The sequence below is a fragment of the Polyodon spathula genome, chromosome 3, assembly GCF_017654505.1.
Source record: "Polyodon spathula isolate WHYD16114869_AA chromosome 3, ASM1765450v1, whole genome shotgun sequence".
NCBI classification, from domain to species: Eukaryota; Metazoa; Chordata; class Actinopteri; order Acipenseriformes; family Polyodontidae; genus Polyodon; species Polyodon spathula.
Window position 1 is genome coordinate 5,006,076 of NC_054536.1, and position 22,606 is coordinate 5,028,681.

A 22,606-nucleotide genomic window follows, 5' to 3' on the forward strand; every position below is an offset into this window, starting at 1 on the left:
TGAAATAAAATGAAATAAGTGATCTGAGCTTAGAATCACTTACTTAGAGCTTATACTTTTATGAAGTATGGGAGGGATCAAAGACTTCAGAGTGCTTGGACACCTCTGTAGACAACGGTTTCATTCATGATTTTTCCTGGCAAGCATGTGTTGTCAGCACTGATCTGTCCAACACCATATGAAAGCAGTGGCAGCGATACAGGCCTGTCTCTCCCAGGCTTTAGGAAGAAATGTTAAGCTTTAGATGATATAAATCGGAAGTTATACATGTGCTTTTTTTTTTTGTTGTTTGTTTTTGAAAATAAGACTTGTAAGAGTCTTCTCTGTTTTGTCACCAGTCACAGAATTCCGAAAGAGCAATGGTGGCTGAAACTCCGCCCACTGATGAAGATCCTGGCAAAGTACAAGACCAGCTTAGATGTCTCGGAGTCTGGTCAGCTGGAACATGTGGTGCGCCATCGTCGGCCAGAAGAGTCTGAAGGCGTGCCTGCCTAAATGGATGGACCACAAGCATTTAGTTACTTTAGATCTCTTTTAGCATCAACTTTGCAGAGCGCTAAAAAAACTAAATAGCTTTTACAGTTAATGTACCAGCACTTTATCCTCCTCAGACCCAAGGGTGCCGTTCATTTTTTATTTTTTTTTATTTTTTTTTAAATAAATGGTATTTTCTTGACCTTAAGCTGTAGGTGAGTTGAAAAGTAAGGGTCACTAAATGTCTACATTCACTTTTGGGGGGCAAGATATCCCTTTAAATCAGGGGTAGGTAACCTTGGCTCTTCCAGTGGATTCCACTGCAGGACTTTGTTCCAACCAGACCCTAATTATTTAATTGACCGTGTTGGAGTTAGTCCTGCAGTGGGATGAATGGGAAGAGCCAAGGTTGCCTACCCCTGATTTAAAGTGATAAGTTGGTCATACTTGAGTGCAGGGCTACTCAACCCTGGTCCTAATAAGCACTTATTCGGTCCAATTAAGTTATTTAGGTTACAGTTGGAACAAAAATCAGGAGGGACAGCATCCCTCGAGGACCAGGGTTGAGTAGTCCTGCTTTAGTGTTTCCAAAGATTAACAAAAACAGTTTAATACGATATAAACCACACCAGGAGGTTCCGTAAAGGCTCCATTTAAATGCATTTTAGGTTCCAGCACCTAAAACCTAGTTTTTAATTTTATACTGAAAACTCAAACATCCACTTAAATTGATACAGGGACTGAGGAGGATATTGGAAACAATGGGTCCTGTTTTCATGTTATTCACAATCCTGTTTAAAACAAACCAGGAACTAGTTTGATCAGCTTGCATTCACAGGATGTTCTTCCCTGCTTGCCAGCACAGAAAAGCACTTGCTTTATTCCACTTGTCGTTTTGAATGTCCATGTAACTGCACTTTGTACCAGATGTTAGTTTGTGTGATGTGTTAGAGACACCAATACAATAAAACAGCTGCAAACTTGTTCAAAATATTGTATTGAGTGTATTTGTTCCATTTTGTATGTATCTTGGAATAGTATTTAATTAGAATGTGTTTAATATTGCTACCTTAAGGAAATGGTCCGGGTTCATCCAGACACTCATGCCAATATTGAATTTACACAAATGGATTTTGTCACAATGTACATGGTCATACAGTATAATGATCCACTTGCTGAAACTTTCCCAAGGTCACACCTCTTACTAATATGGCATGGCACAATGAACAGCGTAACCACCCTCTGTAATACTACCATACTGTTAATTCATTTTGTTGACAGTGCACTTTACCCTATTGGAAGCAAACTGACATATTGAATTCTATAATTAGAGGTTCCCTCACTCATCCTGCCTAATTATTTTGTGTATGAACTTGTATCCTGACTTAGAAGCTGGTTACGATCACATATAGACTGTTCGTTAGTTGTTGTTTTTTTTTTTTTTTTTGGAGTGTTTTACCCTCCAGGCACAGGATACAGTATTGCATGATGTCACAGTTGCAGTTGAAATCAGACACTGATACACCAACAAGGCAGGCACCACTTATCATTCACGTTATAAAACATGTTAGTCTACCAAATGGTGCTTCTTTAGATCATAAAATCTTCAAAAATATTAAAAAAAAAACACTTGTACACTATATAAAACTTCATATATTCAAGAATCAATAAGGTTGAGATTTGAAAACAACCACAAATTAGAATATCTATTTGTCTATCTTAAACATGATTACTTTCATTTTAAATTATGTAGAGTTCAATACATACACACAACACAATTGTATAAAACAACACCAGGTAACTACAACATAAGAAATTGCAGGCAGAAGAGTTTTTATTTGCAACGGCAAATTTGTTTTCTGGTTAAATTTTGAGTATCAAACACAGCAGCAGCAGATCTTCTTTTAATTATCGGACAACCCAGGAAGGATTCTTGTTAATGCTTTCATTTGGTGGCCCTAGAATTGCTAATCCACACGTCCTCTGTCCAATTCCCAGATACCTGTTGAAATAAAAGGGAACTGCATGTAGGCAACAGGCATACCCCAAGCAAAAGACACAAAAACACCTCACCAGTGTCAGAAACTAGGACTCAACCAAAACATGTGAAAAAATAAATCATCTCATAACAAATGCCCATGAAACCTGAAGTACAAGTCAGGTTTCACGTAATTTAGATGAGATTTTCTTTTTCAGAAATGTTTACTGATTTTCTATAGCATTAAACACATCTCTGTGACTTTAAACTGCAACCTAAGCAGAATAATAAACAAACTCACTTGTTTGCCACTTCAACCAGGCTCTTGTGAGCGACTGCAAAAAGTTGCTCTCTGTGTTTCTGCTTCATTTCATCAGGGATGCCATACAGGAATTGGCTGAGGCCTACAACACACAAAGAATCAAGAGCACCGTTGTACATACAGCATGCTGCTGCAGCTGTCATTTATATATAGTAGTACTTTAGGGTCTTCAAAGTGAACATACAGAACTATACTGCACTTCATACAGGGCAATTAAATACATTTTTTTAAAAACAAGCAACACCTAGGACACACTATATATAGGACAAACTGATCTGAGAAGAAAATGTGTACACAGTACCTTTGTTGGAAGGAGCTATAGGTGCATCAACAGCTGAAAACACTGACAGTTTGGCTTCATCAATGTCCTGCTGTGTGAATTTCCCAGCTTTGGCCCACTCTACCCCCTTCCTGAAGGCAGTCAGTGTTGCTATAGAGTTTGGGTCCCTACATTTAAATATAATCATTAGTTATGTCACTATCGTAATTATATTAAATAAACACATCCAGTATTATGTGCAGTTGAAGTGACTGTAATAAACTTGAATACCATACTGTTTAGTTGTTGCTCGTATAGACCTGCTGAAATGTAAAATCTGTTTAAATAGCTTATTAATACAAGCAACAAAAAATGAGAGTATCTGATCCAATGATTTATTTATTTATTTATTTTTTTTTTTTAAATAAAAGGAAATGGAAATGTAAAAATATCTATCATTAAACTGACCATGACTAAACCATGTGGCACTATATTACCTCAATATGGTAGCTATTACAGGTCCAACTTTACCAACAAATTTAGCATACAGGACATATGCGAGTGTCTGCAATATGATGCTCTGACAGTGGTGGTGGCAGGTATGTAAATTACTGATCAGGTTGAGTTGATTTTTCTTGTATAAAAAAAATATGCCAACATGCTTGGGAAGTACAGCATGTTTACTCAAACACTACATTCAAACTCAGAGCAAGACTCTGACCTCACTATACAATGGCAATAAGGGAAAGAACACTCATGGTTTATAATTTGAACTGTATACACAGCTCTGCATGATATGTGGCATTTTTCACACAAATGCTTTATTACCTGTAAGAGTAGAAAGCAAATAATCCACCCTGACCCATCCTTGCTCCTCCTCCATAAGCACCCCCTTTCTCTCGGATTTCCCCATGTAGGAACTTTGCTGTCATCAGTCGTGCAAGTATTTGAAGACTTAAAACCAGTAAGAAATAGGTAATCTATTACATTAATGGACATCATTTTATTTAGCAAAATACTGTTTTATTTTAGTACAGGGAAAGACACTCGAGATAAACCATTTTCACAAAAGAAATGATTTTAAACTATTACTGCTGACATATAAGGCCTTGAACGGTTTGGCACCAAGCTACATCTGACATGTTAACTGAATATATTCCTGAACGAAACCTGCTATCTGCTGAAGCTGGGCTCTTAAGTGGAAGACATGGCATTTTGCTGTTAAGCACGCAAGTTATGGAATGCCCTTCCACAGACAATTAAGGATTAAAAAAATGTTGGCATATTTAAAACACTTAAAAATGCATCTTTTTAAAATTGGCATATCAGCCTATGTTGGAGCTGTGCTTTTATGAATTTGTATAGTGTGTTCTGTGCACTATGTTTTAATATGCATAGTCTCTGTGATTATGTGTTAGTGTGTTTTTAGAGTGTAAAGCGCTTTGAGATGTGTTGCACGAACTGCACTATAGAAAATAAAGATTATTATTATTATTATTATTATTATTATTATTATTATTAAAACAGTTACCTGGCATAATCCTGGTCTGCAAAAGGAACAGCACGAATACATTCGCTCACATAATTCACAGGGAAAGGAAGCTGAAAATATGTTTTCATCTGGCAGGGTTTAAAAGTTGGGTCCTAAAAAGGTGAAGAAATATGTAAATCATGCTGTTAAAGACAATTAAACAAAAATGAAGGACAATAGCTTTAGATCAAATGGTTTATAACATGTAGCAAAATGGATGCATGAAGAAGTGACATTTCTACTGGATACTAGCTGTAATGGAACCTGAAGCTGAAATGGTTTCTGAGAAAAGTAAACCGTAGTAGTGGAGGCACAGATACAGTAATTCTAAATGTTTTTCAATAGACCGATACCCTTAAGGCTGCTACACACCAGACACAATGAGACAAGCGAAACTGTGCAGGGATTCGACAAAATTACAAACATTATAACAGAGTGGCCTATTAACTTCATAACACCCTGAAAGTACCATATGAGGTAGGAAGAAAGAACTGGCTAGTTTAGGGTAAATGTAGTATCCTTATTCTGCCAGTACTTACAGAAATGAGTTTCCTGCTAGGACCTGACCCTGGACTAAAACTGCTTCCAACCAGTGAATCCAGTGGTTTCTGTAAAAACAAAGGTACAAAGGTTTACTGGCAACAGGGAAGTTTCACCTTGGTTGTTCTGCAAAGTGCATCGTTACCATTGAGATTGTGACTACTTTTGGTCGTAACCTTAGTGTGGTTCTGAAGGCATTGCAACAAGTCTCCTTATTTAAAACTGTGGTATGCCTTGGTTTACTGCCTGCATTGCTTTACTCCAATGCCTCCCTTCTGCAACCTCTCCAACAATGTTTCTCTGTGGATGTGTTCCCCCATCCTCTCCTGCCTTGGCGGCTTAAGCGTGAGTCGCAAGGCTGAATCCGTTAGGACAGTGGGGGACACCAAAGGTCAATTTATACCTTACAGTTCATGCTTCCCACATTCATCCAGAAATGGCCTAGTTAACTAGCATCTGTAGATAACGCTAGTTAAGTTACATGATATAATGAAGTCCCTTAATATATTTTGTAGATATATTGTTTATTATTATTCCATATTACATAAACTTTCATCAACTCTACAAAAAAATCGCTGGAAATGACTGAGCAGGTACACAAAAAGTAAAAGAAAAAACAGAGTTGGTCTGCTTGTGATGTGGCAGTTTCTTACTCAATATCACATCAACAGGTCTTTCAATAAAAGTAACTTTTGCAGGATTGCTGCCTCTGGCTGTTGGAAAAGCTTCATCTTCTATCTGGTAATTCCTGTGTATTAAATGATCAACAGGAACAGTATACATATAATCTCACTGGTCTCAGTTTTACCGGAATGGATGTATAACATATATATGGAGCAATAACTGGTTCAGAAAAGAAATTGTACACACAGTTCTGTAAATCATGTATGTTTCAGCTAGATAAACACTTTTTACAAACAAAATATGCGCAGTGACAGGTAAGTTATGTAATACAGTACTTTAGGCAAGTTTAAAACAGATACCTCAACAATGTTGGGTCGAACATGTTTTCTTTCTTTTTTCTTCCTAGCAATTAAATTCATTAACTTCTCCACTTCCAAGGATGCTTCTGACATCATCTGAGGGGAGGCATTAACAGCACATCTGTCCAAATAAACAGAACTGAATTTATAATATGATTATGCAAATATTATTAACAACAAAGTCTTACTCTGTAATTTGAAAATAGCTTGTCAGAGTCATAGATAGCAATGACACATACTTTGAGTGGTAATATTAACAAAAGTTAATGAATATGTTTTTACATCAGATAATCCCAATTCCGAACCAGATCATGAAGCCACATGGCACATGAATTGCAGCTTTAAAAAAATAAAAACTGATAGCACACTTTTGTGGTCACAGGAACTTTTTGCCAAGCTGGTTTTCATAACATACAGTAAACTAGGGAACAAAGCATTAGTGAGGTGGTTTAAAAAAAAAAAAAAAAAAATTAAAAAAAATTATATATATATTTATTTAAAAAAATTAAGCCCATAGATGTTCATCTTTTTCCATGTGTACAGCATCTACAACAAAAAAAAATAACTAAAAGAAATTTAGAACTGTAGCAGTAACAAAATTGAATAGCGTGTGAAGCCAGCCCCAGCAACTGTATCAGACCAGCCCACTCTGACCTCCTTACTGATTGTGTTTAACACAGCCTGGTCCTGCTCTGATCACAGGTTGATCAACACTGATCCCTAGGGCTCTCTCTCTCCAACCCTTTTATACTACTGTAGCACACTCCTGAAGGTTCTTAAAAGCATTAAAACAACAATGGAACTGTGAAACGATAACAATAACCACCATTCAAATATACATCAGACTTCTGTCACCAATAAACAGCCAGTCATACATACATGCTTATAAACACAGACCTGTTCTATTTTTCATATATACGGTATCATGATGATACAAGGGAGACCAGCTCATCAGTAATCCCTATGAACAACCCCAGGTGTCACTGTTCAATACGGTCAGTAGCAGCAGATGATGTTAGCTGACCCTTTTGTTTAAATTTGATGCATGGCTTGTATAGTGTGCTTCAACTAAATGCAATTAATGTACTGGTACACAATACAAGACACATAAACACCATAATTATTAGCAGTACCGCATTATTAACAACAGCAGTAACAACAACATAGAGTGCATGCAGGCACTAATTAGAGGACCGGACTGACACGGGGAAGACTGTCCGTGTGACATTCACAGTCATATCTTTAATTACTAAAATAATGAGTAACAAATCTTTGCACGTATACTGTCTGTTGCACATACTTTGTAGCTACTAGTCCTTAACAAGACAATGTGAAACGGGGGACGCCATTCACCCTGTCATACAGTCCTTACCTCATGTTCTCTGGGTTGAATAAATGTTTTTTTATGCGTGGAAACTTGCGCAGTATTGGGGTGAGATTGGACATCTCTGCAATTCTCTTCATAAGTTTCACCTTGAAGGAAAGAAAAAAAAAAAAAAAAAAAACAGGCTTACTGTGTTATTGTCTCTGCTGTTCTGTTCCTATGCCTACATTCAGACATCTCTCAACCTGTGCTTCTCAGTCATCAAAACTCAAAATTCTGGGTGTAAATAATGACCAAGCCAGTGTTTAACATGCATGTTGATGTCTTACTTGGTCCATGCCATCAAATGTTTCTTGTAAGTCTCCTGCTGGAGTGAGGTTCCTGGAAGCTCGAATCATTGCATACGTGTGTCCGGAATCTGGAATCCCATTGGCGAGTTCCTGAGCTGACATCATAACCAGAACTCGCAGCCGCTCCTCGTCATCAAAACAGGCCCTGCAACAGAAAGAGCAGCAAGTCTTTTGAGAAATGAAATGCATACACTTGGAATGCTGTTCCAAATATTATTTACTATTTATGTTTGTATTAAAGCAAAGGTGAATCTTTTTTAATTAAAAAAAAAAAAAAAAAAAAAAAAAAAAAGACACCTTTACATGTAAAAACAAATTAAAAAAATACATGCATATATATTATATATATATATATATAAACGCAATAAAAAAAAAGACAAAAAATAGAAATAGAAGCACTGGGGCCCACAATCAAGTATACACTGAAACGCAACTTGACAAAGCATTCTAGACAGGTTAAACAATAATTCTAGCTCTAGTGCACCACTGTGATCTGCTCTTCTTCATTCAATTAAAAATATTCCCCGGAAGGACTTTGTTGACACTATGAAACCTGCTAAAGACAAAGCAAAAAGGAACCTCACGTGTTAATAATCTCACTCCAGAGTTGCATCATATCTGGCACATTCCTCTCCAGACTAGAAGAAGTGAGTAGCACCCCCTGTTGGGGAAAAGTGTGACATAGAGTTCAACTCAAAGAAACGAGATAGAGTACATTGTCTTGCTTCTACTGCATCTGTCACATTACCTGTTCATACATATCTAGGTCAGTGGCGTCTGGAATAATTTGTGGAGAAACCGACATTCCTCCGGTCTTCAGCTCAATTTGCTGAGACTGCTGTCTGTAGTCCATGACTCCACATCCCAGCCTGAAATGGATAACACCATGTTTAATATCAGAACATCGTACTTAGACTAAAGCCCGAGATAGACAGGCGTGGCGCGGCACTGCTGGGCATTGTCAGGGTGCGGTACCGCTAGTCTGCACCCGGGCACACAGGAGCAGCATGCACTACGCGACTGACTTCTCTGTCAATGCAGAAAAATGGAATGATCCAGTGCAGTAGCTGTCACTATCACACCGTGGGCTATTGTACTCAAATATAATTTACATATATGGCCAAAAGTTTTGCATCACCTAATAGAATATTAGGATGCAGACATAACTAAAAAAAAAACACATCTATGAACATAACTTCAATATTTTATTTAACATCATACAATCTAAGAAACTAAAACATGGTGTCTCAAGTGTCTACCGGAAACTACAATAGTAGTACAGTATGAAATAATCAATCTGAGCTTAGCAAAGAAACATACAGTACATTGCTGACAACAAGTAGCCTACTACTAAAGTGATAGAAAATATATTGCATGTCAAACCACTTAACATTCATCACTGACTTCTTTAATCAAGTATTTTTTTTTTCCCATGTCTAAAAGCACTGTTCCAAAATTTCAAGATCAGAACTGGAGGATGAAGCAGACATGTGGACCTGCAATTCATACAAACTGCTGTGGTTTACACTGGCCTTTTTTTCAATGCCCATATTTCATGATTACATTGGTGTGGCGATTAATTTATGTTGCTAAGCTTGAACCCACTATAGGATTTAATTAGACTCCTGATGACACATTCATTTGAAAAACCTTTTTGAATGTATGTTAAGAAGTGCTATTTTAATCTGTTAATGCGATTGCTTAAAGGTCTGAACCTACTTACTTGGTTATGACATTGCAGAAAAGTGGAACGTATACTTTGAGCTCCTCGGGAAGTGTGTTCAGGCTGCACATTGCCCTGAAATAAACCATGCCATTGGTGGGCTGGGCACAGTACTGTACTGGGACCTCACCTGCAGGTGTGAAAGAGGAGTAAACATCCAAGCACAACCCCACCAGCACTCAGTATGCATGCTTACATCCTGATCTTTTAACGTGGTCTTTTTGAGGACTTTTAATAAAAGCACCTTTTCTCCAAACAAATGCTGTGGAATATTGATCTTGAGTAACCGGCCATTCAATTTCTCAGGTAAAAACAATCACACACTAAGTGAGGTAGCAGACAAATGTTTTAACCCTAAAGCTTTTATCAGCGACTTTTTCCATAATCTCTAGAAATGAGGAAATTGTGCCTACCAGACTACTGGATATGACTAGGAAGCAAACTAGTATAATATATATATATATTTATATATTAGTTAGTGTTAGTTTTACCTGAGAAATCGAATGACTTGTTATTCTTTATAGATTTCAAGTGTGGAACAAACCAAACCATGTTCCTCTCCTAGTATTGCCTGTGCCTAGTCCACAAATTATAAATGGACCATGTCCCTAAAACTTTGTTTTCCAAATGCCACCACAAGGGGTTTGTGCCACCACAGAAGACCCTCATTAAACCCCAAATCAACCTATCAAAAGGTGCTGGTAACAAAAACTAGCTGGTGGCTCTCATTCAGGTCATTTCATTGCGTTGCTGTTGATTTCGGCAAGAATTTTGAGTTTTCTGACAGCTTCCCCTTTGGCCAGTAGGTATAAAGCGCCACTATTAAGTGTTCATTGCCTGCAAAATATTTTGGCGTGAAATTTCTCCTTTACCAAACTGTTTTAAAATGTACCTGCATTTCCCATTTCCACAGGTGTAAATGGAATAGTTGGCTGGATATCAGACACTTTCAGTGCGGGCAGACAAGAGGCGTCTTGGGTTGTACTTTGAGCAGCCATCAACTGTAAACCTGGGAGACACAATTAGCAAGTATAATGTACATAGCAAGACAAATGTCAAAGGTCTCACTGTGTCATAAGCTACATGCTGCAGTGCTGCGTTAAATTAGCTACATCTGAAAACATATCCCACTACTGTGTTATCCCAAACGCTACTTCCCTGTAAGGGTGAAATGACCAAGTCTGCAGCAGGCAGTGTCTTGCAGTTTTAACTGTGCTTCTTTGACTCACCTTTTTCGTAGATTAGCTTTCTGTCCTCTTCAGACAAGGCACTGACTTTTTGTTTGAGCTTTTCTTCCTCTGCCTTAGCTTGCTTCTCAAAGTAAGACTCCTCTGGACTCATTGACAAGGTCAGCCGATGAGGGTTATCCTAGGTGGAGATTAGATACGGCATGAAGACATTTTCACTTGGCTCACGTGAGCTGTTTCATGTTAAATTGAAATTCTCTATAGTAATATCCCGTCATTATTGAGCATGCCCATCGTATATGATCTGTATAGACCTACGTATAGCACATTTACCTTGAAGTACAGTTTGACCTTCTCTTGAAGAAAGTGTGGATTATCCTGAAGGCATTGCCTGAACCTGGTCACTTTGTCACTGATCTTTAAAACTTCCACTGGGTCCCCATCATGGTTCCAGCAAGTAGCAATATACTAAAAAAAGTATGCAAATAATAAAAAAAAAAAGCATTCCACCATTCCATTATATCACCTTAGAGGAAAATACTATTATTTAGAGAAAGTAATGCATTTATTTAAAGCTAAGTCTATTACTATAACATCAAAGAGGGTGCTGTTAATCGTTATTTTACATCATTAAAAAAATAAAAAAAACAACACTTACAGAGGCCAAGGAAAGACCAAAACTGGTGCTCTGATGCTTCATCTGGATTTCAATCTTGTGAAGAAGTGCTTCTATCCTTTCCTCCTCAAATCCAGTGCTTAGATACAACACAGGTACAGGCATTTCATTTCAAATTATTACAGATTCATATGTGTAACTACACCAATAATGGAACTTAATAGTGTACAGTAGGCAGAACAATAACACTATGCAACACAATTTTTGTTCCTGGGTAGTAAGTGTTATTTCCTAATTGCTTATGTCTCAAAAGTATAGAAAATGGCTATTATTCCCCACAAACTTTGCTTTTGTGACCAGGACAGTGATATTTTGAAATGTACCTATTTCCAATGAGAAAACAACATATGAATCCAAATTAACATGTATTTATACTAAAGTAATACAAAAATGACTACAAAAGATTTAGAAGTGAGTAGTTTTTCGAGATTTACGATTATATTGTAAATCACTTTCACGAATCAGCCCCCAAATGTAGTCTCCCATCATGTTCTCGTTATACTGTCCTTGGTAGCAGCGTTCAAAGTCCAGTATATCCTGGTGGAAGCGCTCGCCTTACTCCTCCGAGTACGCTCCCATGTTCTCCTTGAATTTATCAAGATGAGCATCAAGGATATGGACTTTGAGGGACATCCTACAGCCCATTGTGCCGTAGTTCTTCACCAGAGCCTCAACCAGCTCCACATAGTTTTCGGCCTTATGATTGCCCAGGAAGCACTGAACCACTGCGACAAAGCTGTTCCAAGCCGCTTTCTCCTTACTAGTGAGCTTCTTGGGGAATTCATTGCACTCCAGGATCTTCTTTATCTGTGGTCTGACGAAGACGCCGGCTTTGACCTTTGCCTCAGACAGCTTAGGGATGAAGTCTTGAGGGTACTTGAAGGCTGCCGAATCCTTATCTAGAGGTCTGACAAATTGTTTCATAAGGCCCAGTTTGATGTGCAGTGGTGGCATCAGCACATTCCGGGGGTCCACCAGTGGCTCCCACTTGACGTTGTTCCTCCCCACAGAGAAATCGGTCCGCTGTGGCCAGTCCTGCCTGTGGTAGTGCGCCTTGGTGTCCCTGCTGTCCCAAAGGCAAAGATAGCAGGGAAACTTGGTAAAACCGCCTTGGAGACCCATCAGGAATGCCACCATTTTGAAGTCTCCTATGACCTCCCAGAAAAATGCAGATATGTATCCACTTAGGCAGCTGGAACTAAACTGAACTGGTGGGCTTATGGCCCCTGTATTTATACTACTATTTATATTACTGGAAAGTTCTAGAAGTTACTCCAAGTTTACTCAGCACTGAATCTATCTGGAATGTTCTGGAAAATAGGTACATTTCAAAATATCACTGTCCTGGTCACAAAAGCAAAGTTTGTGGGGAATAACAGCCATTTTCTACACTTTTGAGGCATAAGCAATTAGGAAATAACACTTACTACCCAGGAACCAAAAAAAAAAAAAAACCACATTGTTACACGGTGTAATGAGTCACACAGAACACACAGTATTTAATCTGAGATTTTTTTTTTTGTAGAAAGTTATTAGAATTATGTTTTTAATGTGTACAGTACCCCTTTACCATGTAGATTACTTACGCAATAATTTCATTAACAGTTTGGAAGATTATTTCTTTAACTGTTTCAATGTCTTTTTCCGCAATCCCCTGCAAGCCCACACTGAAGGAGGCCTCTTTGGTGCTGCCATCAAAACTAAAAGAAAGGAGAAGAAACAGTAATTTGTTTTCTCAGCTGCTGCTGTTATCATTCACACCAGGCAAAGCAAGGTCTACCTTTTTTTTTTTTTTTTTGGAGTGTTATGTCCTCTCTTTTGAACATCATTTTTGCCACATACCCAACAACAGAAGAGAAGTCTGTTCCAATCTTGGCCTCAATCAGGGCTTTGTAAAATGGGGAGTTGGGTCCAGAAACCATCAGGGAAGACAAAAGATTTAATGTGAAGGCTTCAAAGGTATCTGTAACACTAAACAAGAAAGTATCATGAGCATACTGCTTCGCTGTCAAGGGCTCTTAAACAAGCACACTGAGGACAATAAACAGTGATTCAAATACGGGACCCGCAGGTCCGCATGCAGGCCAATGTAAAAAAATACAGACTACCACCCCCGCGCTGACTCGGGAGCGGCGAAGACCAATACAAGCTGTTCTCCGAAGCGTGTGATGTCAGCTGACTGCTTTGATCACACTGCAGATTCACTGTGCAGCCTGGACGACAATGCAACTCTGGCCAGCTTACAGGCAAGCCCACAGGCACCCGGCCAGACTACAGGGGTCGCTGGTGCGTGGTGAGCCGAGGACACCCTGGCCGACTTAGGTCCTCCCCCCACACCCCGTGCGGCGCTTGGCTAATTGTGCGTCGACCCCCTGGGAGCTCCCGTCTACAGTCGGCAATAGAATAGCCTAGACCCGAACCAGCGAGGGTGCATCTTGCTCTCCACTCAGAGCGCCTTTACCAGATGAGCCACTTGGGAGCCCCCACAGCAATTTATTTTAATTATAGCTTCTATAAAAATTGACCTACTGTACTTAAAGTGTTAAAGTGAGACCCATGTATGCCTAGCAACCACAATACAGCAAACTGCCATCGCACTTGCTATCAGCCACAGAGCACAGGCAGAAAGAGAAATGCAAGACGGAGTTTGAAAGAGTTTAAATTTAAATAAATATTAATTTTAAAAAAAAGTGTTTGTTTATTATAATTTTCAAGCACATGCTCACTCTTATCCTGTCCCTTGTAACATGCCACTGTTAAACAAATATTTTTTGAATACTATCTTGAAACACCGGCGCAAAACAAATGAATTCATGCAAACATATTAGTACCGGAGTGTATTATTAGAAGTACTGTACTTTCTAAATAAATTGGATTTACTTGGTGTACAACAATGGATTTTTTTAATGACCTTAATTTAAAACAAACATTTCAGGAATGCCACACAGACTACTGTTAACTGATCCCTGCTACTCATGAAGCTAATTCTATGTTAAACAGAGAGGTTCTATCTCATTGTTATTATTATTATTCTGAACTTAAAGTAGAGCAAACCATTCTGATGGTTTGCATGCGAGAATGCTCAATGATTTGCATTTGAACCCCTGCCAATAAAGAGCCAGTTATAACCAACGTTTTATAGATCTGACTTCATTCTTGTCAAGTAAAAGTTTCAACAGAAAGATGGTCCTAACACTGGCAGATCTTTAGTTTCTTTGGTGGTCACTGTAGACTGACTACACTGTATTTACTTACTCTCCAAGCAGGTAACTGACACAGACGGTATTCTGTTTGGAAGGGTCAGGAGCTAGTGAATCTGGCCCACAGGCCACATGGTGCTCCCTCTGTAAAACATTTTAAACACAATAGCATTTTATACAACACATCAATATATCACACACACTTAAATAGCTTACTGCATGTACACTGCAAATGTTTGTATCCAATATATACAGCGGCTCTCAAAAGTATTCACCCCTCTTGGACTATTCCACATTTTATTGTGTTACAACATGGAATCAAAATGGATTTAATGAGCAGTTTTTGCCACTGATCAAAAGAAAAAAGTCCATAATGTCAAAGTGAAAAATAAAATTGTTCTACATTAATTACAAATATAAAACAGAAAATAATTGCTTGCATAAATATTCACCCCCTTTGCTATGACACACCTAAATAAGCTCTGGTGCAACCAATTGTCTTTAGAAATCACATAATTAGTTGAACAAAGTCCACCTGTGTGCAATTAAGGTTTTTCACATGATTTCAGATTAAATACACCTGTCTCTGGGAGGTCCCACAGTTGGTTAGTGCACTTCCTAACAGAAACTACATCATGAAGATGAAGGAACATTCAAAGTAAATCCTGAATAAGGTTCTTCAAAAGCACCAATCAGGGGTAGGACATAAGAACATTTCCAAGGCATTGAATATCCCCCGGAGCATAGTAAAGTTCATTATTAAGAAATGGAGAGAATATGGCACAACTGTGAATCTGTCTAGAACAGGCTATCCTCAAAAACTGAGTATCCGGGCGAGAAGGGCCCTAGCCAGGGAGGCCACCAAGAGGCCTATGGCAACTCTAAAGGAGATACAGTCTTCCACAGCTGAGCTTGGAGACAATGTGCATACGGCAACAATAGCCCAGTGCTTCACAAAACTGGCCTTTATGGGAGAGTAGCAAAAAGAACGCCATTGTTGAAAAAAACACATCAAATCTTGGCTAGGGTTTGCCAGAAGGTATGTGGGAGACTCTGAGACCAAGTGGAAGAAGATTCTATGGTCTGAGGAGACCAAAATAGAGCTTTCTGGCCTCAACGCTAAGCGCTATGTTTGGCGCAAGCCTATCACCGCACATCATCCTGAGAACACCATCCCTACCGTGAAGCATGGTGGTGGCAGCATCATGCTATGGGGATGCTTCTCTGCATGAGGGCCTGGAAAGCTTGTGAAGATTGAGGGCAAAATGGATGCAGCAAAATACAGAGAAATCCTGGAGGAAAACATGCTCAAGTCTACAAGAGGCCTGGTACTTGGGAGAAGATTCATCTTCCAGCAGGACAATGACCCCAAAGATACAGCCAAAGCCACACTGGAGTGGTTTAAAAACAAAAAGGTCAATGTCCTGGAGTGGCCCAGTCAAAGCCCGGACTTCAATCCAATTGAGAATATGTGGAAAGAGCTGAAAATTGCTGTTCAGCAAAGGTCCCCATCCAACTTGGCGGAGCTTGAGCAATTTTGCAAAGAATGGGCAAAAATTACAGTGTCCAGATGTGCAAAGCTGGTAGAGACTTATCCAAATAGACTCATGGCTGTAATTGCTACCAAAGGTGCCTCTGCCAAATATTGACTCAAGGGGGTAAATATTTATGCAATCAATTATTTTCTGTTTTGTATCTGTAATTAATTTAGAATAATTTGTCGATTTTATTTTTCACTTTGACATTATGGACTTTTTTTGTGTTGATCACTGGCAAAAACTCCTAATTAAATCCATTTTGTTTCCATTTTGTAACACAATAAAATGTGGAAAAGTCCAAGGGGGGTGAAAACTTTTGAGAGCCACTGTACACCTTAGTCATGGAATTTAATACACAAACTACACATGTAAAACGTGTGTTCAAGGTTGTGCTATGTCACATGTGCTCATTCACGTACAGGGTTGCTCCAACGCGTCTGCGGTGGGACAGCTGTTTGTGGTTCTGTACGCTGAAATCTGGACAGAGCTTCTTCCTGGATTTGCTTCAAGTGTTGCTCTAGAGGTAGATCCCCATAGGTAAAGAACCTGGGAAATGAAATATCACTGTTTAAAAGTGAAGGGAATTTTACACACACCTCCAAAACACATCTGAACTATTCTAAAAAAAATAATAATATTATAATAAAATGTGCATTTAACACTAAATAGCAAGTTTTATTGATAAAAGAAGATACTGGACTGGGTTAGTGTTGGAAAACATGGATTGAGAATTGATTAGGGGTTTGCTACGCATGTGGACTAGCAGAGCTATACTGGTGTTCTTTTCTGAAAAGAGACTAATATTGCAGATAGCAGACTGTTTGGTTCAAATTGCATGTACTGCTAACCACTGATAGAGACGATGCGTCTACAAACTGCCCAACAATGACTGCAAGCTAATGAGATAACAATGCTGTGGACTAGAAGGGAACAGGCTCTAGACTTCAGAGAGATCAAAAGAGACAATCCCACTGGCATCAAAGGGGGTCGCAAGGAGATAACAAAAGACAGATGTATGGACCTTTTGTCTCCAGGAGTGTGAAGAATGCACTGAGTTCAGAGGTTGTCACACTAGACTACACACACAGACACACACACATTAACACTCACACAATAAATTAAATTACCTTGACCATTGGTTAATGTCAGAGAAAGGGGAGGTGGACCATCTATACAGAAGGGTATTTAATGTCACGCAAACATTGTAATGTTGAGTATTCTGTTTGTCCTGTACCTGGGACCAGACTCCTGCATATTTCAATAAACCTGGCAACTGACTGAAGAAAAGGACTCTGTGCATTTTCTTGAATCTACTTAATCACCATCATTTTTTTAAGTTACTTCAGTTAGTTTAAACATAATGACATGTTTAATTCTTAAAGACTGCAAAGGAAACAAAAAAAGTGAAATGCTAAATGCATAATTGAAAAGACCACAACAACATCTACATATCAAAAGTATTAGCAATACTAACACGAAATGGAACACAAGTAACTACGTTGCTCTGACACTGTACAGTACCTGGCATTGCTGGGATGGTAGTGTGTGGCATGGAATTGTTTCAGCTGTTCCCAGGAGAGCTCGGGGATGTCAAGGGGCTCCCCACCTGATACCACTGAGTAAGTGTGGTCAGGATACAGTTTATTTTGGAGGTGTTGTGCATATAGTCTCTCATTATCCGTCTTCAATGAATAAAAACAAAACAAGTGTTTATTTATTGTTTTATCAACAATAATTAGTTTCAAATTGTATGTTCATACGTTTGTATATACACTGTCACTTTCTTTTTATGGTATTTGAGATCATGTGGTTCCTGTTGTATTCAAAGTGCTTAGAAAGGTGTTCAGAAGCTGCCCTTCAGTTCTGGTTTCCAGCGCACTGTTCTGTGTCAGTGGTGCCTGAAAGACACTGACTGACTGAGAATGAGACTGGCAATGAGATCCGAAGAGCAGCTGACACCAAGTCAAACAGCCCAAACACACACTTATCAAAACAACACCTGTGACAGCAAACATCATCAAAATGAAGTGACAGTAAAAAATAAGAAAGCTATATATCTTGATTACTGGATTACTTACAAATGCTCCCTTCATTTCATTAAAGACCACTCCTTTGAACACTAAAGGTGCATTTGGATCTGTGGGATTTTCATGTTCTAGCCTCCAACCTTCCTGCCTGGAACAACAAAAATATATTACATAAAATACAGCACTTATAAATGTCACAGGATGTATGCAAGACCCCCAAGGTTAAGCCAAGAAATACACACACAATGTACATTATTTAAGGTTTGCTGCACACATTCTATATACACCTGCCTCTGTAATAAAGGAGAAATGTCTTTACAAAAGTCTTACCAAAAATCTAGTTCTCGGAGACAAGGGAAAAAGACAGCATCCAGATACACAGAGAGAAGGTTTTGAAAATCCTTGCCATTTTGTGTAGAAAATGGATACATTGTGTAGTCACTGGCTACAAGTAAAAGGAAACATAGTTAGAAAGAACATTTATGTATTGGATCCCAAGCTTTGGGCATCCACAAAGGCAAAGAACATGAGCAGTATGGTGCCCGATCGAGAGTGAGAATCTGAATACTAACCTGTAAATGCATTCATAAAGGTAGAGAGAGATCTGTTCAGCATTTTGAAGAAGGGGTCCCTACAGGAATACTTCTCAGAGCCACACAGTACTGTGTGCTCTAGAATATGAGGCACTCCAGTACTATCCATTGGAGTGGTCCTGAACTGCACACTGCAAGACACATTTTAAAAGGTCTGAAAGGGAAACTTTTTAATATAAAAGTTATTCCATGCAGCCTGCCATTGGTAACACAATTCAATTTTTGTTCTTATTTACAGTTGCCATTTTAGATTTGCTAAAACAAATTTAGAGTTTTAAGCCTGCCACGCCTCTACCTTTCTGGTTTAAATCACTCCAGCGCAATTGAGCTTTCTTACAGGTGCAGGAATATTTGGAATGTCTACCTGAACAGATTGTTGGAATCATCTCTTGCAACATGCAGATACCGGGCTCCGGTGTTATCATGGGTCAGTTTTACAGCTGTAAGAAACAGGTCAGGAACATCAGTCACCTGCAACATAAACAATTCAATAAGTTAGTCTTTTTAAAGTTCTATTCATGCAAATAAAACCCAAGGATTGGGCCATTACCCTATCAAATCTTCTTTGGATACTGATAAATCAAGGCTTACGATGAGAGCAAACTAAAAGGAAATGGGAGTTTTGGAAAACAAAAAAAGTGAGCCCAGTAGAATAATGTATGGAGTATGGCATATCGGATCGAATGGTTTGTAAACATTTCATAAAATAGAAATGTGACAAAGACTGTACTACAGAGGCTAAAAACAACATAGCTGTGAACGGGTTAAGTTCTACTGGACACCATCTGTAATGGAACTTTATTGAGAAAATCACAGAATACAGCTTGTAAAGACACTGTCCAAGAACGTGTGGACCGTATCATTAATATGGTCAGAGATTAAAAGAATGCAGCAATGAAATGGTAAAAGTTCACTGGACATCACCTGCAATGGAACTTTGACATAATCGTAGAATACAACTGTGTACCTGGACAAACCACCCATGTAATACATTTGGGAGGTAAGGAGGTAACATTAAGGAGGTAATTTGCTTGTGGATTTGCAAACAGGGGGAAACCGTACATCTGACAGAATTTCATAGTATTCAAAACTTCACAGATTACTGAAGTACCAAGAGAAACTGCCTCTTCGGACAGCTCTGTAGGTCTAGTGCAGATCCTCCTTCAACACACACAAAGTAATTCAGCTACGACCAGACATGACAACATAACAACATAAATACTTTCAAGACCAATATCTGTTCCAGCAGCCACACAGTTAAGAGCGGCACACTCAATGCCAGCACACCGAGTTCCACAGTGCAGTATGCCCCAAGGCTCTTCCTCCTTGAACTGTTTATACACCATTATCATGGCTCCAAATCTCCTCAGCCTAAACAAACATCAGACTCACCCTCAATAACGGATCATTAAACAATCTTTGATTTATTTTATCATCATATTGTACGAGTTTGGTTCTACAGAACCTAACTGGTATCTGGTTGTCAAATGATGCAGCACTGAGCCCAAGACCTTTGGTTGTTTCTGTTTTTTGTTTTGTTTTTATTTATTTACTCAGATTATTCATCTTCCTTCAACCATTCATATCAGACACATTATAGAATATGAAATACCTGATTCACTGTGAACCCATGGATTTTCTCTCCGGCTTTGTACAGCAATGCTCTTTCTTTGGCAGAACTACTGTTGAACCTCCATGGTTTCTGACCTACAAAACTGTTTAAAAAGGAGACAAGTGTTCAGCTGTAATTAGCAAACATAGCAGCGCATGCATATATATTATACAGATACACAGGCTGATAAATGCAATACGGTCAATACACTACAACACAAAACAATGCAGGATGAAACGCAATCGCGATTTTTAGTTCTAACAAACTCTAGTGGCTTGTAAAAAACACGCTGTTCTAAAGAAATATACTATCAATACAATGCATGTATTTGACACTGGTGTAAAAGCTTGTTTCGCATATAGGATATGTTTTTGTTTAGTTAAATGCAAAATGTACCACACATCAGACTTTAATTATTTAAGTAGGCACTTTCAACACACAGTATATAATCAAGCGTACCACTGCTGCCACAATAATACAACAGCTAGATACAGTTTCCTTGTGCATATTTCTCTCATTCAAAGCCCCAGCGCTGTACAGAAAGGATGGTGTGAATTACAGTTTGGTAAGACGTACTATTTCAAGTACACTACCCACTCACCTTAAATGTCTAAGTTTCTTTAACAAACCCGCTGTTTGCCTAAACATTGTGGCTACGTAACGATATCAGTTAAATACTGAAAATGGTCTGTAACTCAGTTAAAAGGACGCATTTTTAAGTTTGCGCTTCAGATCACTAGTCTCTGTATATAACACACATACAGTACTGTCGCATGCTTCTCTGCAGCTGTCACTTTACAGAGACCAAGTAGTATTTTCAATTCCAATTGGCCAGATGTGATTAGTATAACGGAACCTATTGGCTATTGCTCACATAACGCTCTCATACTGGTAATGTTAGTTGGTCTGAAATCGCCCTCTATTGGCAGAAAGTGAATATTGCAAATAAAACAAAGTTACACGACGGTGGTGAAGATGACCTTCTACCTGAATGTCATCAACAGCGTGAACGCGGGCTTTTCCTGAGGTGGTTGAGCAAGGGCCTTACAAGTAGCTCTTTTATATGTTATAGCCCAGAATCTGTGACTGTCCGTCCGTATGTACGTGTCACACTTTATAGTTTTGCATGTATCATGAACACCTATGGGGGGGGGTATTGGGTTTGTCTGTCTGTCACACTTGACTTACCAACAAATAACTGCGTTTACATTCTTTATTATTATTACTTGATTAGTACAAAAAACATGTAGGTAGCACTTCGACTCCAGACCAGGTCAACAAGATTACAACTTCAAACAGTACGCAGTACTTTAAATTGTTTTCCAATTTGTCGTTGTGTTTTCTGATTTGCTATTTTGTTTTCCAATTTGTCGTTGTGTATTCTAATTTGTCGTTGTGTTTTCTGATTTGCTATTTTGTTTTTCAATTTGTCATTGTGTATTCTAATTTGTCGTTGTGTTTTCTGATTTGCTATTTTGTTTTCTAATTTGTCGTTGTGTTTTCTGATTTGCTATTTTGTTTTTCAATTTGTCGTTGTGTTTTGCACTTCAGGGCCACCGTAGTAGATGAGAAGATGCTAGTTTTAAATACTGGGTAAATAAAAGTGTTTACTCATCATTTGACACTAGGGGGTAGCATAGAGCTACAGGCTGAAATGCAGTGACGTTCTAAAGAAAATGTGGTCAGTAACATCATTATTGTAATGAATACAGTTTTGTACTACATAATATAGTACGGTATGTTTGCATGTGTGTTTACTATACATACACTGTTACTATAGATATATATATATATATATATATATATATATATATATATATATATATATATATATATATATACACACACACACACACACAACACAGCTATGGCTAAAAGCGTTGCATCACCATATAGAATTAACATAATTAACACATTTTGCTTCATAAAGTCATAAGTAACCAGCTGAATAATGTTATGATAACATATTGAATTCGTAGGGATTTGTAGTTTTCCATATACAGTACTTAATGAAAAATTTGTGCTGATTTTTATTTATTTATTATATTTTATTATTTTCTCTGTGGTCTGGATTTGGGCTGCTGACCCTTGGCACTAGGGGCGGACACGCTGCAGTTTCACTGAGGGGGAACCCCCCCCCCCCCCTAGCGGGGTTTGTAGTCATGTCTTTTATGCACACATACAATGTGCCTATTCGACCAGGGGGGTCACTCATTACAAACTGACAAACAGAAAAATGTGAGTAGTGTTATTACTACAGCTAATGTCAAAAAGTTATGATGGATAACC

At 38.5% G+C, this 22,606-nt stretch overlaps 2 protein-coding genes across 8 annotated transcripts in view; one reads left to right on the forward strand and one right to left on the reverse strand.

Annotated features, from left to right (window-relative positions):
* LOC121310827 (ATP-dependent 6-phosphofructokinase, platelet type-like) overlaps positions 1-1,465 on the forward strand; it is a 38,271-nt gene extending 36,806 nt beyond the window's left edge. For all 7 annotated transcript variants that reach the window (XM_041243795.1, XM_041243767.1, XM_041243788.1 and 4 more), the window contains one exon: positions 339-1,465. In XM_041243795.1, coding sequence (XP_041099729.1) covers positions 339-495 — 157 coding nt within the window. In that variant the 3' untranslated portion in view covers positions 496-1,465. The remainder of the gene's footprint in view (positions 1-338) is intronic.
* Positions 1,116-21,097, reverse strand: pitrm1 (pitrilysin metallopeptidase 1). The gene is made up of 27 exons (XM_041243737.1): positions 20,919-21,097; positions 20,318-20,420; positions 19,070-19,176; positions 18,685-18,836; positions 18,443-18,557; positions 18,164-18,260; positions 17,607-17,767; positions 16,505-16,631; positions 14,603-14,691; positions 13,190-13,318; positions 12,934-13,047; positions 11,330-11,426; positions 11,005-11,139; positions 10,714-10,852; positions 10,377-10,493; positions 9,485-9,614; positions 8,510-8,630; positions 8,346-8,422; positions 7,741-7,906; positions 7,460-7,560; positions 6,088-6,208; positions 5,104-5,172; positions 4,565-4,677; positions 3,862-3,987; positions 3,076-3,221; positions 2,754-2,856; positions 1,116-2,476 (listed from the first exon to the last, which is right to left on the reverse strand). Exons 1-27 carry the CDS (start codon positions 20,963-20,965, stop codon positions 2,383-2,385), a joined length of 3,096 nt encoding a protein of 1,031 aa, XP_041099671.1. The 5' UTR covers positions 20,966-21,097; the 3' UTR covers positions 1,116-2,382.
* Positions 21,098-22,606: the final 1,509 nt, after the last annotated feature.

What these genes read in the sequence shown, in the direction of transcription:
- pitrm1 (XM_041243737.1), bottom strand. Translation starts at nt 20,965, where the DNA reads ATGTTTAGGCAAACAGCGGGTTTGTTAAAGAAACTTAGACATTTAAG. An exon ending in GATTCCAACAATCTGTTCAG is followed by an intron (nt 18,837 to 19,069) that starts GTAGACATTCCA and finishes TGTGTCTTGCAG; the next exon opens with TGTGCAGTTCAGGACCACTC. An exon ending in TGGAGTGAGATTATTAACAC is followed by an intron (nt 7,907 to 8,345) that starts GTGAGGTTCCTT and finishes TTTCTGTTGCAG; the next exon opens with GGCCTGTTTTGATGACGAGG.